Raw genomic sequence first — 14,510 nt, forward strand, 5'->3', positions numbered from 1 at the left:
TGATATCGGAGCATAAACAAACCACCCTGTCATCATCATTAATGTAACTTTAAAGGAGATATTTTTGCAGTATTTGTCATTTTGCTGTATGTATCATGAATCAAGCTTTCATAACGTGTGTAAAACTTATCTGCTGAAGTAGAGAGAGAACAGTGGAAAGATTTAGTCATAACAGTGAAGAGATTTGGAAATAACAGCCCCAAAGCTGCTCTCATAAATGGGATTACTGCTTCAAGAGTTGAAACAACGAGTTGAGAAGTCTGCTTATTTGTGCGAGCAACATAATCCTAATGACCACAGACAGAAGGAACAGACAAATCTGTGAGTTTGAATGGCTGGTAGTGAACATTGATTGTTTATGAATGGTCAACACTGCAATCAAGGTCTGCTGCTTTGATTAAATCTTGACATGAATGTTTGAGCCTAAGACTAATCCTGACAGAGCAGAGACTGTTAAGATAAGGGCTTCAAATCACAGATACAGGGAGATAGAGTTGAGATTAGTTTCATTGTGTCCACTGAAACCCAACAACAACAACAACAACAATGAGATGAACTCAGATGCACACAAGTATGCATATACATACAGAGAACCTGAAGAGTATGTAAATGAAGCCAACATCTCCGTCAAACATTATGCAACCCAACATCTAAAATTCCTGATGAACTTCCAAATCCTCTGCCAGCCTTGCTTTACAGACGTCTTTAATACAGACCACAACCGTTCCTTTATGAACTGGTCACCCTTCTCTGAGAAACTGACATTTTAGACTGCCAACACAAAACATTAATCACTACCACTTTTGGATGGATCAAGGGAAGCTTGAGAGAGAGGCAGAATGACAGATATGCTGCAAGACAAAGAAAAAACAAAACTTAAAAGTGAGAGATAGTACTTTTAGTACCTTTAAGTACTTCATACCGCAGTGTAAAATGCTCAATTACAAGGTACACAAACATGTGATTAGGTGAGTAGTAGTACTAAGGAGCTAATAAGGATTGAACCATGAATGAGTTGATAATTAGTGAATCGCTAATAAGTAATTCCTGAATAATTACTGACAACTTAATCAGTTACTCTTTGTGTGCATCTAAAAGCAAACAGAAACATCATACTGAGTAGTTCTCAAGTATTCTCATTAATCACAGATTATTTAATCATTAGTTACTCTTTTTGTGTCATGTCATGTAAAACGATCCATCATATTGAGTAGTTACTGAGTAGTCCCTCATTACCAAGTTTTTCCAGGGAGATCACAATTAATTCCTTCATAACCGACCTTCAAATATGAGCACATCAAAACAATGTCTGCCCTTACAGTGTATTTGAAATCAGTAGTTATAGTAACAGCAATGACATTTTTTAATGTTTTCACTAGATTTATTTCCTTCTGTTTACATATAAATATCATATAAGGTCCTTGTTTTCATGTTGTTAGGCTTCTTATTCAGTGAAGTCCTTCCATAAAGCAATAATAAAGAAAATTACAAATAAAATGCAACACCATGTTCTGAGAACAGCTTTTTTATTCAGTTCATGTTTCTGAGTTTGTATTATTATCTCATTAATATTGTAAATATTAAAATTCTGACTTTGAATTATTCTCCAAAACTACATAATGCCCCTTTAACCAAGTAAAACAGAGCGACACAACACAGCTTACCAGCACATAGCTGTTTGTATCATTACTCCCAAGTGTGCATAAAAAGAGTAACTAAATATGAACTAATTTGTAATTAATGAGTCCACTTGGTAACTACTCAGGATGATGTCTCCCTTTTTACTTTAGGGGGGCACAAAAAGGGTAACTTTATTAAAGTAATTCACAATAATTAATGAGTTGTTACAGTACTTAGATGGAAATGTAATTTACTTTTCACAATGGGACGGGACAGACACACCAGATATCTATGAAGACTGAGAGACAGACACACAGATGGGATGTCACATTGATAAGACAACCAAACTGACAGACAGAGAGACAGACCTTTATCTTTATGTAAAGCCATCAGATTCACTCACTGAGCTGCTACCTTGACACAGTAACTGTCTGAACTCAAGCCAAACGTAAGGACAGGGACCCAGAGCAGGTCAGGTTAATGTGTCACCACATGCAGGCGCCATTGTGAAATCCATCTGTGAATATGCGCAGGTCATGTAAGAGCTGTGAAGAGTCAAAGGGAGGGTTTATGGTCAAAGGAGCTTATCTCAGCGATTGATCCTCTGGTATAAAAGGCCAGCGATGGCAGAGACTCAGTGTGGACATGCTGCTTCAGCACTGAGCCTCCAAACCACCTTCTCTCTCCTTCTCCTCACAGTGTACCATCTACGCCTTCCTCTTCAGTCAGCCATGGGAGTTGCGTACAGTGTCGGAGAGTAAGTGAAAAATTACATCAAGACAACTGTGAACATTGTTATGCTGGGTCCTGATCACGGTGGTGTTGTCTGGAGATGAAACTGACTGTATGTTGATTTGCTTGTGTCAACTATACTGTAAAACTTAAATGTTGACTTGACCGAAGACCGCATAATCACCAAGTAAAGTAGATTATCAAATTTAAGTTGAGTGAGCTAAAAAGTTTTAACAACTTAAAATGATCTACTTTACTTGGTCATTTTAAGTTAATCGGTTTCCACACTTTGTCAGATTGCACAGTGTAATTTAAGCAAGAAAACATGCACTTACAAAGAACATTTTAACATTTTAAATCCAATCTTTTGCATTTATGTGTGCAAAGGAAGCAAGAGGGAGTCATTTTGTCAAACCATTGTAGTGCATACTGGAAGGGTTGGAGATTGTGCGTCTGTGTGCGTGACAGGAAGAGAGGGAGAAAGGGAGGGGAAGAGAAAGAAAAGAAAAGAGAGAGGCTTGACTGAGGCCAAACAACACTAACGTCAAAGTGGCTTTAAAATTGACTTCCAGGATTTTTTGAGCATTGAATTGCCCAGAAGTGCTTCTCTTTGTTGAAACTGGAGACGATAGCGGAATCCAGTTGAAAAAGCTCCAAAAAAGGGTTCCCAGTGTTGGCAGATGTTCTCGGATATTCTCGGTCCAGCATGATTAACGCTTACAGCATTTAAGGCATGCTTCACTTTCCTGATATTCATGCGTGGACATGTCTAAACAGATATTAAAGTATGGAAGAGTGCCATTTGCTCAAGTTGTTTGTTTTTTCTCGAATGGGAAATAGAGGTTTGGCCAACTGTCATTATAGCTTTAAACATGCAGCAACGTTACATGCTCAGTATAAGTCATGGAGATTTATTAACTTAACAATATGTCATTGTAACTGAATTAACAGCTGTTCATTTGATCCATAACAAGCGACATGAACAGACTAAAATGATCTGTTTAGTTACATGACACATTGATTATCTGCAAGTAAAAATGTACTTTGTCCCTTTGCTTCTCCAGGGTTGACCACCTCTACACCTTCTTTGTGCAATGGTCACCAGAAATTTACACCAAGGGCAACAAGAAGCGCCGCCACCCCCACTACCTCATCAGAGAGAAACATCAGAAACACTTTCTGGTAGTGGAGAAGAACAAGGTGGCTGTGATCAACAAGCTCCTCAGTAACCCTGTCAACCCTGCTGCTAACAACTGGGAGGTAAGGTTTGCACAAACATACAAAAGCCCCCAGTGGCTTCTTAACTTCAGGCTTAACTCAGGTCATGACCTGAGGCGCTACAGTTTAAACATCTGCAGACAAATATCATCAAGTATCTCCAATTTACAGTAACTGAGGCACCAAAGTGCTTGGCAGTTCTCCCAGTCGGTTGTGGGAAATCCCACTCTCTATATATGGACATCCTCTCTCTCTCTCTCTCCCCACTCCCTCTCAGTATCCCGTGTGTCACCTTCCTGTTTAGAGAAAAAAGAAACTGTTCTGTATCACAGCTAACCAATGAGATGCCCCGTCTGCTCGAGTCTCCAACCAATTGCAGGTCAAACCGTAGAGAGTGAAAGTAAATCAGAGTACAAAAGTGATGACTGCCGGGCAGTTTGTCTAACAGACATGTGGTACAGCAGAGGGCAGAGCCTGACAGGCAAAACAGGAGCTATGAAGCTGCTGCCAGAAAATATCAAAGTGCTTTATTTTGCCAGTGACTGTGTGGAGCCTTATGTTGAGGTAGGACTACTAATCATGTTAGGAGATACTGTGCTGTACTGTATGCATGGGGTATGGGTAGAATACTTTACTCTGAATGGTAAAAAGTTTGTTTTCATATCATCCCTCCATCATCCAGCACCTTGTGATGCTACTGTGTTAAACCGGTCCCTGCATCTTGCAACTTACTGGTGCCAAACTTTTACCCTTTCAATTTGACGTCTGCACTGTCTCTAAATGAGTCACTCAGCCGCAGACCTGTACATAATGTGTGTAGAGGAAAATCTCAGAAAAACAACAGTAGGGTATATGAGAAAAACAAGAGTATGACCTTGTTTGATTTCTAACCCACTTGCCCTCTTCCAGATCATCACAGTAAAGGACCCCAAACGCCGCCTGAGTCTGTGCAGCTCGGAGGACTCGGAGGCAGAGGAGCCCGACTACCAGAAGGAAGATGACGATGCTCTGCCTGTCCTGGGTGACGAAAGCCAGCTGATGGATGACTACCACATAAAGAGAGTAAGTGACTGCAACATTTCAACATAATCAAACTGGAAGACGAGGAAAGTTTTCCCTTCATTAACACCCCCCTTTTCCAACAGCTCGCTGCTCACATGCCAGCAAGGACCCAGTGCTATCCATGGCAGCTGGTCTACAGCACAGCCATCCATGGGAGCAGCCTGAAGACTCTGTACAGGAACATGGTGGGCCTGGACAGCCCTGTGCTGCTGGTCATCAAAGACATGCACCAAAAGGTCGGCATCTTCATCATAACCCACCAAGCCTCCTCAATACACAAATGTTAAATATTAACAGTATCGCTGTGGACGCCCTTAATGACCTGGTGTCTTGGTCTTTTCAGGTGTTTGGGGCTTTTTCTTCCGATCCATTCAAAGTCAGTAAATACTGCTACGGTACAGGAGAAACCTTCCTGTTCAGCTTCAACCCAGACTTCCAGGTAAGAGTGGGACCATTTTTTGTCACCACCTGGTTACAAATTATATCTACCAGCAATCTGAGAAACAGTGTATAATTACGAGACAAGACTTTTAAATACCATTTACAATGATGTTTGCAACCATTTAAAAAGCACAAATTTATTATATTTTGAAAATTGTTCATTGAGTTTGTCTACAAGTTTTTTTTATGTGTCATATTTGTCGTCTTCACAGGCATACAGGTGGAGTGGTGAGAACTCCTACTTTGTAAGCGGCAACCTTGAATCACTGCAGATTGGTGGAGGAGGGTAAGTTACAGATTAAACAATATACACATGCTCATCAAAGGGAAAGGGCTGCAGTTACACCTGTCAGTGTCATAAAGTAATAAAAAGCATGGCTGTAAAAATAATTACTGCTACTGCAATCTGTGAGCTATCTGTGAGCTATCTGTGAGCTGTGTGCGATTATACTACCTGTTATCTAAGAGCATGACACATGAACGACTTTGAAAAGATTCGACACTGAAGTGCTTTTTTGTAATCCACAGGGGCGGTTTTGGCCTGTGGCTGGATGCTGATCTGTACCATGGTTCGAGCTTCTCCTGTCCCACCTTTCACAACGAGTCTCTCTCCACACAAGAAGACTTTGTTGTCCAAGACCTCGAAGTCTGGACCGTGCAGAACTGAGAAGAAGATCCCACTGTCCTGTCTGGGGTTAGAGAATTTCTAGACTCCAATGAGTATGTGTGGTTTAGCCACTACTGTACAAACCCTGATAGATTGGTTGCTACGGTCTGTGCACCCGGCTCAGATTAGCCCACATACAGTCTGAAGTCTGTTCTGGGGGTTCTTGGACTGGACTTTCTTGTTATGCTGGTTTGATCTTTGCCTGCTAAATCAGTTGGTTGGATGAAATCCTGCGATTCAGGGTCCCACTGCTCTAAACTATACCGGCTATTCATCAGTAGCCCTGTGCTAAGCCCAGTAAGTAACTGGCATCTGAAGCTTTAAGCCCTCCGTGCCCTCCATTGGTTGTGGTGAGCATTATGATACAAAGTTCACAGTAACACTGTTGGATAAAAATTGGTAACAACTGTAAGCACACAGGATGTAAGGAAAATGCTTTTTTAATTTTTTTTTGTTGAACAACCAAATGTGTTTGTGAGATTTTAAAGTGTGTGGTTTTTACAGTTTGTATCTCCTTGTGTGAAAGTGCACATACGTCTGTTTTCTGCTGTCATGGCCCCAAGGTTTATGAAACACACTTGGCACATGCTGTAATGGGCCATATAAATATTTAAGATAAAAGAGGTTAAATAATGAATTTATGGTAAAAACACTGTAACACGACAGGGCCCACAGTGGCCTGTCGGGACTCTAATTATACTTTTGAGTTTTTTCTTACGTGAGGTTTGCTTTTTTGTTGTCCATTTGAAAACTACAGCTGCAGACGGTGACCTGTCCATTCAGGATAAAAAAATAAAAGTAGAGGATTGCACTATAAACAACTAATTTTCTGTGTCCCACTTGAAGAGGAAACAACCTCAACTGTTAACCGTCACTTCTGTTTTTTGGAAGTGACGCACCTGCCTGCCTCTTTCCATATATGGATAGTGGATTCAAGATAACATTTCAGATCTTTTTACTATCTATATATTTAAATTTATTTTTAAGAAAATTTAAACAGTTTGTTCCTGTTTGTCTGTTTGTTTTACATTTGTCTGCCAGGCAGTGCCGGCACTGCCAATGTTGTTTTGTGATACCACATTAAAATGTTGTCTCTCCAGGTGAAAGACAAGGTTTTCAAAGCATTCATATTTTATTATGAATAAACCCTTAAAATATCACCTTTTCCACTGAGGATGTTGTTTTTTAAAAAGACAAAATAGAATTAGACTGTATAAAAACTGTCATATTTTTGTGACTCATCTATAGCTGCATTTGTGTCACATACTTATGACATAACATAGGTACTGACACAACAAACACACACACACATTAGGATGACTTGAACATTCACAATACATTTACATCCGTACATTACTGAATATTCACAGAGAAAGAGGTAACAATAGAGAGGAATTAGAAGTAACATAAACATTGTATTACTGCAGCCATGCTGTCCCCCAGACAACAGATGACTACCTGAAGAGTGGCTGAATAGGAAAACCAACATGACACCACACATGCAACTGAACCTGCTCAAAGCCCTGCACTCCGCTTTCAGCACCAAACAACCTGAATAGAAATATTGAGACAAAGCAAATCAAAAAAGAATTGGTAATCCTTTAAGTTACATGTTGCAGTTCATTTATCTATTTAACAGCATGACAAAGTGCCGGTCTATCACAGGGCTCACACACAGTCAAACACATTCACACCTATGGGCAATTTAATGTTTTCATATAACCTGACTTGCAAAACTTTGACCCAGAGGAAACGAAGACACACATGCAGGGGTGGGTTACCAAGATAAAGTTACTCAGAAAGTCTAGTTTAGATCTTGATCTGCTGATACCAAATTGGATCAGGTATTAATTAGTATTGTATGTGAACTCATTTTTCTCTAACAAAGCTGTGCAGTGCTGTACGTGTAGAGAAAAAGACCACATAAAAGTTAGTAAAGCTTTTGAAATGTGTTTGACAGCAGAATAGGGTTATTTTCCTGCATCACGGGTTTGCTTTGATGAAAAGCAAAATAGTTTCAAGCAACAAGAGTTCAGAGGTTGACATGCAGAATACCACGGAAAAAGATTAGAAAACCACACCGGATTTCCCAGTGAAGTAGGTTCTCTGGTAAGCAAGAGGGGTGCTTTTTACGTCTGTACCCAGACACTAACTGTGTCATACACTGTCCATGGGAACAGAAACAGTTAGACCAAAATCATGATTACATAATAACAAAAAAAGAAACTGAATAAAGAAAAACGCCTTATATGGAGACTATTTCTATTTTCCATCCTTAATGCTGTTGGTGTCACTCCTCAGAATCTTTATGGCCACTGTCTCTGTCAAATGTAGGCTACATTTGAAGGCAGGGATTTTTGGAAGCAGTGCCCCCCACCTCCTCTTACTTGTTAAGTTTCGCTCAATTCCTGGATGCAATCTTCATTTGAAATTTGATCATTTGATATTTAGGATCATGATTATGTTATATGAGCCCAAAGACACTTAAGAATTGAGCCAGGATAATACTGCTTGTTGGGGTTAGTCTTAGGTTATTTATTAGTTTCTGACTTTGGGAAAGTGGAAAAAAGGAAAGTTACTGAATCAGTGAACTATCTCTTTAACTAAATCACAAATATTAGGCTCCTACAGATTCCATTTGATCTTATTTTGAAGAATAATATAATAATTCATGATATTTGTTCTTTTTTCCCCACTTCCTTTCACTGAGCCCTCATGAAACAGTTTGGAGCCCTTCCTGGGGAGACTTTTGCCAAATGAGCCCTCAATCTCCACTTTTTACTTTGACCACATCGTCCGAGGAATGTCTGTTTTTGTCCAAACGTCTCCAAATATCCGTCCTTTTTGTTGTAAGTAAAAAATCCTATACACAGAGTCATCAACCCTCATTACAATTTGCCTGAATCTTTAATTAAAATACAGGGAAGCACTTAATATACAAAATTATGATGGAGCCTGATGAATTCATGAGGCACATAAAGGAGCTGAATCCAGGTTAAGGACCACTGCACCAAAAGAGGGAAAGAGAAAAGTTGGACATGGATTTTGAGCTACGACGAACCACATCGCCCTCTGGTGGCCGTTTACCTCCATTACACTTGTGGTGCAAATCGGCAATCTTTCGGTCTCCCCTTGTCAGCTCGATGAGCTCTGGGATCGACTGTGCAGCTCTTACTATTGACAGTTCATTGTACAACAATGGCAGCAGTCGAGGCTACACAACCTGCCCAGGTTGATTTATCCGAAACTAGCAGCGCGCCGGCTGAAGGATATGACAAGAAATGTATTTTCTGCAAGATTATTAACAATGAAATGGGCACGGAGCTTCTTCACTGTGTGAGAATATTGTGATAATCAAATAACAGAGTGCCAAGCTAGCTAGTTAGCGTTAGCCTGTTGCTTTTGTAAACAGCAGCCTTATTAGCTGTGTAACAAATACCGGCTTTGTCAACATGTAGCTAATATTTAATGTTCGTTGAGACAATATAAATTAACTGTACAGTAATTTTACCATCACATTTTTATTTAATACTAAAGTGAATATTCATTTTGATTGGCTGGGCTATTGTGTTTTGCTGGGTGTGCCTCATGTTTGCCCCTCAAACACGAGGTTATTGTACGCACATACAGGTATGTTGTGTCCACTACGTGCAGGCATGTGTTAGCTTACTAGCTAGCTTTGCCAAAAAATTTCATTCCAATGACCAATATGTTCTGCTTCATTTATTTTTTTTATAAAACACTGGTGTAGGAAAGAGAAGCTGAAAAGAGCCCTCAGTCAATGAAATGGACTATAAACATAACAAAAAAATGAAGTTGCTAAAGTGAACTATAGTCCCTACCCTTTTACGCTTCCAATCCTAGAGCTGATTTATTAATTTGTATTTGCTGACTTATACATTTATCTCCACTGCAGGATGAGGAGATCTCATGTTTCAGAGACATCAAACCTGGAGCTCCTCATCATTACCTGGTCGTCCCAACCAAACATGTTGGGAACTGTAAATCACTCAGTAAAGAACACGTGCCTTTGGGTGAGGTTTAAACTCCACATCTTATTACTGCTGCCTGTGCACAAATGTGTAGATGTTGCTGTCCACAGTTTGTGCCATCTGAGACAATTACAGTGACAGTGCCTTGCTAACTGATCCTGACTGGAACTTGTGTCTGGTGTCAACTACTTGGCAACTGAATAAAATAAAATCAGCAATGCTATTTTTGTCAGACAAGAAAAGTAGAATTTTAATGTCTTAACATGTGTTTTTGTTGTCATACTCAGTCAAGCAAATGGTGGAGACAGGGAAGGAGATCCTCCAGAAAAACAGCGTAACAGATCTCAGTGATGTCAGGTGAGCTTTATTCAGTGTTACATATGTAGATTACTGCTCATCACACTGATTTCAGGTTCAGTTGTCCCTTTAATGTCAATCAATACTAACAGTCAACACTGTCTAGCCAGGGGAACAAGCAATCAATTCACAGTGATGACAGCTTCTGATAAACATGATTATTAGTACACATCATCACAGTATTTACTTTAATGTAGTGTAAACTGAGATGTATTTACCAAGTGAACAGTAACACTTAATCTAATGTAAACAGTCACAGATTATCTTAAAGCTGTTGTGTAATGTGTCACTGATTAATTATTTAGTTTTGTAACATCTGAACAACTTCCTTTGGAGCAGTGAAGCCCTTTTCTTTGTCTGCAGGTTTGGTTTCCATTGGCCCCCATTTTGTTCTGTCACACACCTACACCTTCATGTCCTGGCACCTGCCAGTCAAATGAGCTTCATGTCCCGCCTCTTCTACAGACTCAATTCCTATTGGTTTATCACGGTGAGCCCCCTCTTCATTAGTTGTACTAGAAATGCAATTGCACATAATTGAAGGATTAATAAAAATAAATGAATCGTTTTGATTGCTTTCAAATTTGTGGCACCATCAGGGTGACAAGAAAGCAAAATCAGAACAGATGCAGAAGTCCACTGTGATCTTACCATGTGATGATGTATTTTCCCTTCTCATTAAGTATTAATTTCTTGTATGCAGCATGACTTAAAAGTGTAGAGACCATTGAACCAAATAATCTAATGAGTAGACAGTCCCATTGTTTTTACTGTTCTTGGACATTCTCTCTCTCTCTCTCTCTCTCTCTCTCTCTCTCTCTCTCTCTCTCTCTCTATCACTGTGTGTGCATGAAACAATACATTTATTGACTTCCTTTGAAATAAAAGCCATGCTCCGCCCCGTGCTGCATAAGGATTTACAGTGTAAAAGCTGGTTTTATAGAAGCAACTAACCAGTTACAGGGCAGTGCATTGTAGAACCATGAAGTCAACACATCCAGATAGAGTTTGAAGGTCAGGTAGTATTGATGTCAGTCTGATTTTTGTTTTGTCCCGTGTTAATGTGTTGCAGGCAGACCAGCTGATCGAGCTTTTAAACTCTAAAGGAGAGACCGACTGATCACTTCAGATGCAGGTCTTGCTGTGCTGTAGTGGCTGGAACATCCACCTTTTTGCAGATGCCATTAAGTTGCCATTACAATATAAAACGCTGGTGACATATTTGTAACAAGAAACCACTTGGGTTTTTAATTTTGGTATGAAAACTTTTCAGACTGGAAGCCAGATACAGGCTTAAATAAGCCACAACATATTTCTTGCTGCTTGAGACGGGTCACAAAAATGTTCTGGGATTATAAGTAATTATTGTTTTAATGTTATATTTTACAGAAGTTAATTAAACCTCCATAACTCCGCTGTAATGAAATGTATTCACGTTATGGACCAAGTAGGAGACAGTGTGATTCACATCTATTAATCACCGAAGAAAATGTTGAAGACAGTCTTTATTTTGACTGAATGTAAAGGTAAGCTGAGTCTAACAGTAGATGTATTGAGATGGCATTACGCACATGTAATTCGCGTTTGATTTCTTGACATGAAAGACTGCCTTAATACTTTGCAGGTCTGATTGTATGCATGTAGAACTGAAATCCTTTGAAAACTCTAAAAAAATGAATATTTTATTAATATATATTGACATACCATATTGGACGGCTGTGTAAACCACGTGATCCTAAGCTATGTTGAGTGACCTCTTTACTGATGGGCAGTTTGTGGCTTTAACATCTTCATTAACTATTCACAGGGTTCCTTTACAGTGGGCTTCCTCTGACACTGTAAAGTATGCTTAATGATCTGAAAAAGCACTAAAATATAGTGGGGTATTTGCTTACACATGCTCATTTATTTTTAATTTGATGTAATGTGTTAAGATGTACTGTAGAGTATGAAGTGACTGGTTGCTGCACGAGATGATACTATAATGCTGTATAATAAGGAACGTAAAGACAAAATCATACTGTATGTACTGTACGAACTGGTGTGCACTTTAATAGATTTAATTTAGAATAAATAATATATTACTGGTTCTCTGTGTGTTTCTAATGTAGTAGGTCACAGATATCACTTTACACTCTCTCTGCCAGTCTTTAGTTTAACTACACCAGTCAGTGCTTACATTTCACAAACACCCACAGTAACACAATGATAGACAGGATGCTATTTCTTTCCTTTATTATAACACCATAATGACATAAGCAGTACTTCAGAATAATTGTTTCTGACCAGAATACTACCTCCTTGTGATTAAAAAATGTGTTCATTTGCATGGCCATTACTCTTTATAGCAGCAGATATTATGGCGCGTCAGTCAGTGTATAGTTTACAATGTAGTTCTCCATTACAGCAGCACTTTCAGTTTACTGTGCATCTATCACAGTGTGCTGCAGGTATACAAAGCTTCCAACTGTAAAGAGGTTTCCTAAATTACAGAGCACACTTGTAATAAATACATGCTCCGAAGCACTCGAGCCAAGTAGGATCAAGTTCATCCTATAGCACCATATTGTCTGTCACAGGCAGCCTCATGTTCTCTTTGGCTTTGGTTCAGTGTCATTAACCACTCTGACTTCATTTCAGCTGCTCACTCCTCATCTTTCCTCACAATAAAAAGCTAATGAAGGAAATATAATGGAGGGTGAGGGTGTTTTCCTACTGTTATTTACCTCTTTAGGTACAGATGCTATTAAATGCTTTGAAAAAAACTCACATATCAACATGCTGATGACTTAAGCTGCTAACTAGCATTTCACCTGGTATGACACAAATTCATAACCGTGTTTATATTTGTGATTAACTTATGTTAGTCCATTACTTTTTTGAGTTTTTACATTACTTTTTATACCTCAGCATGTAGCTGCACTTTGGACTGCAGATTTATCACCCTGTGAGTCAGCTAGATGTGCAGAATCACAAACCATCTGGTGCAGGCTGTTACTTGTTTAAGCAGAAGGGGAAAAAAAGTGCCACAATCAGTCAGGTCCTCCTGGTGTCTGAATACAGTGAGTGCTGCCATAAAGTAGCAGTAGTATATTTGTAGTATATTTGCTGCTGCATGTAACATGAATCAAGGCATAAACACTAATCCCAAGTTTCTGATCACTGCAGCAGAGTGATAACTACATGGTCATCCTGCCCCTGCCACAGCATCTCCCCCTCAAAGTCAACCAGCTTCTGCTTCCTCGCTCGTAGAAGAATCCCCACCAGTTTATTAGAGATGGTCACATAATGCTCAAACAGTTTCCCAAATTCCACAGTGATCACTTTCCCATCGCTGCCGCTTCCATCCCTGTCTTTATCTCTCGGCTCTCCAATGTTCCTTATCACCTCACGCAGCTCCTCGACCTCTCTGCTGATGTGTGTGTGAGCATCCTTTCCCCGCTGCTCCGTCATGGAGCCCTGCAGGGGCCTCCCGTAGTCATCCTGCCCCCTCTGAGGGACCACCACACTGGGCCTGGTGTCGTGACTGAAGGGGTTGTGCTTCTGGTACTCCTGGTGCTCACTGGACCACTTCTGCCAGTTCTCTTTTAAGCCTTTCACAGAAGCAATGCACACTGCTGTGTCATCACTAAACCGAGCAGGAGCTGGGACGTCATTTTCATTTTCCATGGTGGTGGTGATCTGGCTGTTGGTCCCCATCACTGGCTCCACTGAAGGGAACAATACATAGCTTTCATCTGGTCATTTTAAAAAGTCATTGAAAAGAAAAAATAATTCACAAAAGCAGTTAATCTTTAAATCTTGAAGAAGTGAACATCCTGCTTTGTAAAGATAATCTGTACAACCTTTCAGAGATTTGGAGCAAACTATAATCAAGCATGATCCAACTTACATGTCACACACTGACTCGGTCCTCACTCCACCTGCAACAGTGTGGCATTATGGCCAAAGTGCAAATACATCCTGCAGTGACACTGTAACTAGTATTTTACAACACTGCAGCACTGCTGACAGCAGCAGGAGTGCGGATGCCTCTCTGTCCCGAGGCAACACCAGTCTGATGGACATCTGTCTCGACCAGTGACCTGTCAGAGAAGATCCAGGCAGCCAATCAGTGACCAGAAAGGGTGACAAGGTGCCTCTGAAGAAAAGCAGATTACAGCCTGGAGAGGAGTTTATCCGAGCACGCAAATACACAGCAGTGAGTTATTGAGAACAAAAAGCTGCTTGTACGCGACATGTTACTGTTCAGGCAAAACAAACAATAAAGCTACTTAAATTGGACAAAGTCACAATGAAAATCTTAAGCCAACAGCAGCAAGTGTAAAAACTGGTTGTCCGCCTGTATTTATGTATAATTTTAAACTGTTTGGTATCAAACTGGAAGAGAAGGACTCATTCTTTTCCATTTATGGTTATTT

The 14,510-nt window shown here is 39.9% G+C and overlaps 3 protein-coding genes across 3 annotated transcripts; 2 read left to right on the top strand and 1 right to left on the bottom strand.

Annotated features, from left to right (window-relative positions):
• The first annotated feature begins 2,262 nt into the window (after positions 1–2,262).
• On the top strand, positions 2,263–6,900 carry ncoa7a (nuclear receptor coactivator 7a). Its single transcript, XM_073485259.1, has 7 exons — positions 2,263–2,377; positions 3,417–3,612; positions 4,480–4,632; positions 4,716–4,868; positions 4,976–5,071; positions 5,286–5,359; positions 5,602–6,900. The coding sequence occupies exons 1-7, from the start codon at positions 2,352–2,354 to the stop codon at positions 5,738–5,740; spliced, it is 837 nt and encodes a 278-aa protein (XP_073341360.1). The 5' UTR covers positions 2,263–2,351; the 3' UTR covers positions 5,741–6,900.
• A 2,038-nt stretch (positions 6,901–8,938) lies between these two features.
• hint3 (histidine triad nucleotide binding protein 3) lies at positions 8,939–12,178 on the top strand. Its single transcript, XM_073485335.1, has 5 exons — positions 8,939–9,076; positions 9,657–9,774; positions 10,020–10,089; positions 10,453–10,579; positions 11,162–12,178. The coding sequence occupies exons 1-5, from the start codon at positions 8,939–8,941 to the stop codon at positions 11,207–11,209; spliced, it is 501 nt and encodes a 166-aa protein (XP_073341436.1). The 3' UTR covers positions 11,210–12,178.
• Positions 12,179–13,248: 1,070 nt separating this feature from the next.
• Positions 13,249–13,758, bottom strand: LOC141011795 (actin-binding Rho-activating protein). Its single transcript, XM_073485083.1, has one exon. The coding sequence runs from the start codon at positions 13,756–13,758 to the stop codon at positions 13,249–13,251; it is 510 nt and encodes a 169-aa protein (XP_073341184.1).
• Positions 13,759–14,510: the final 752 nt, after the last annotated feature.

The sequence above is a fragment of the Pagrus major genome, chromosome 17 (assembly GCF_040436345.1).
Source record: "Pagrus major chromosome 17, Pma_NU_1.0".
In the NCBI taxonomy this organism is placed as follows: domain Eukaryota; kingdom Metazoa; phylum Chordata; class Actinopteri; order Spariformes; family Sparidae; genus Pagrus; species Pagrus major.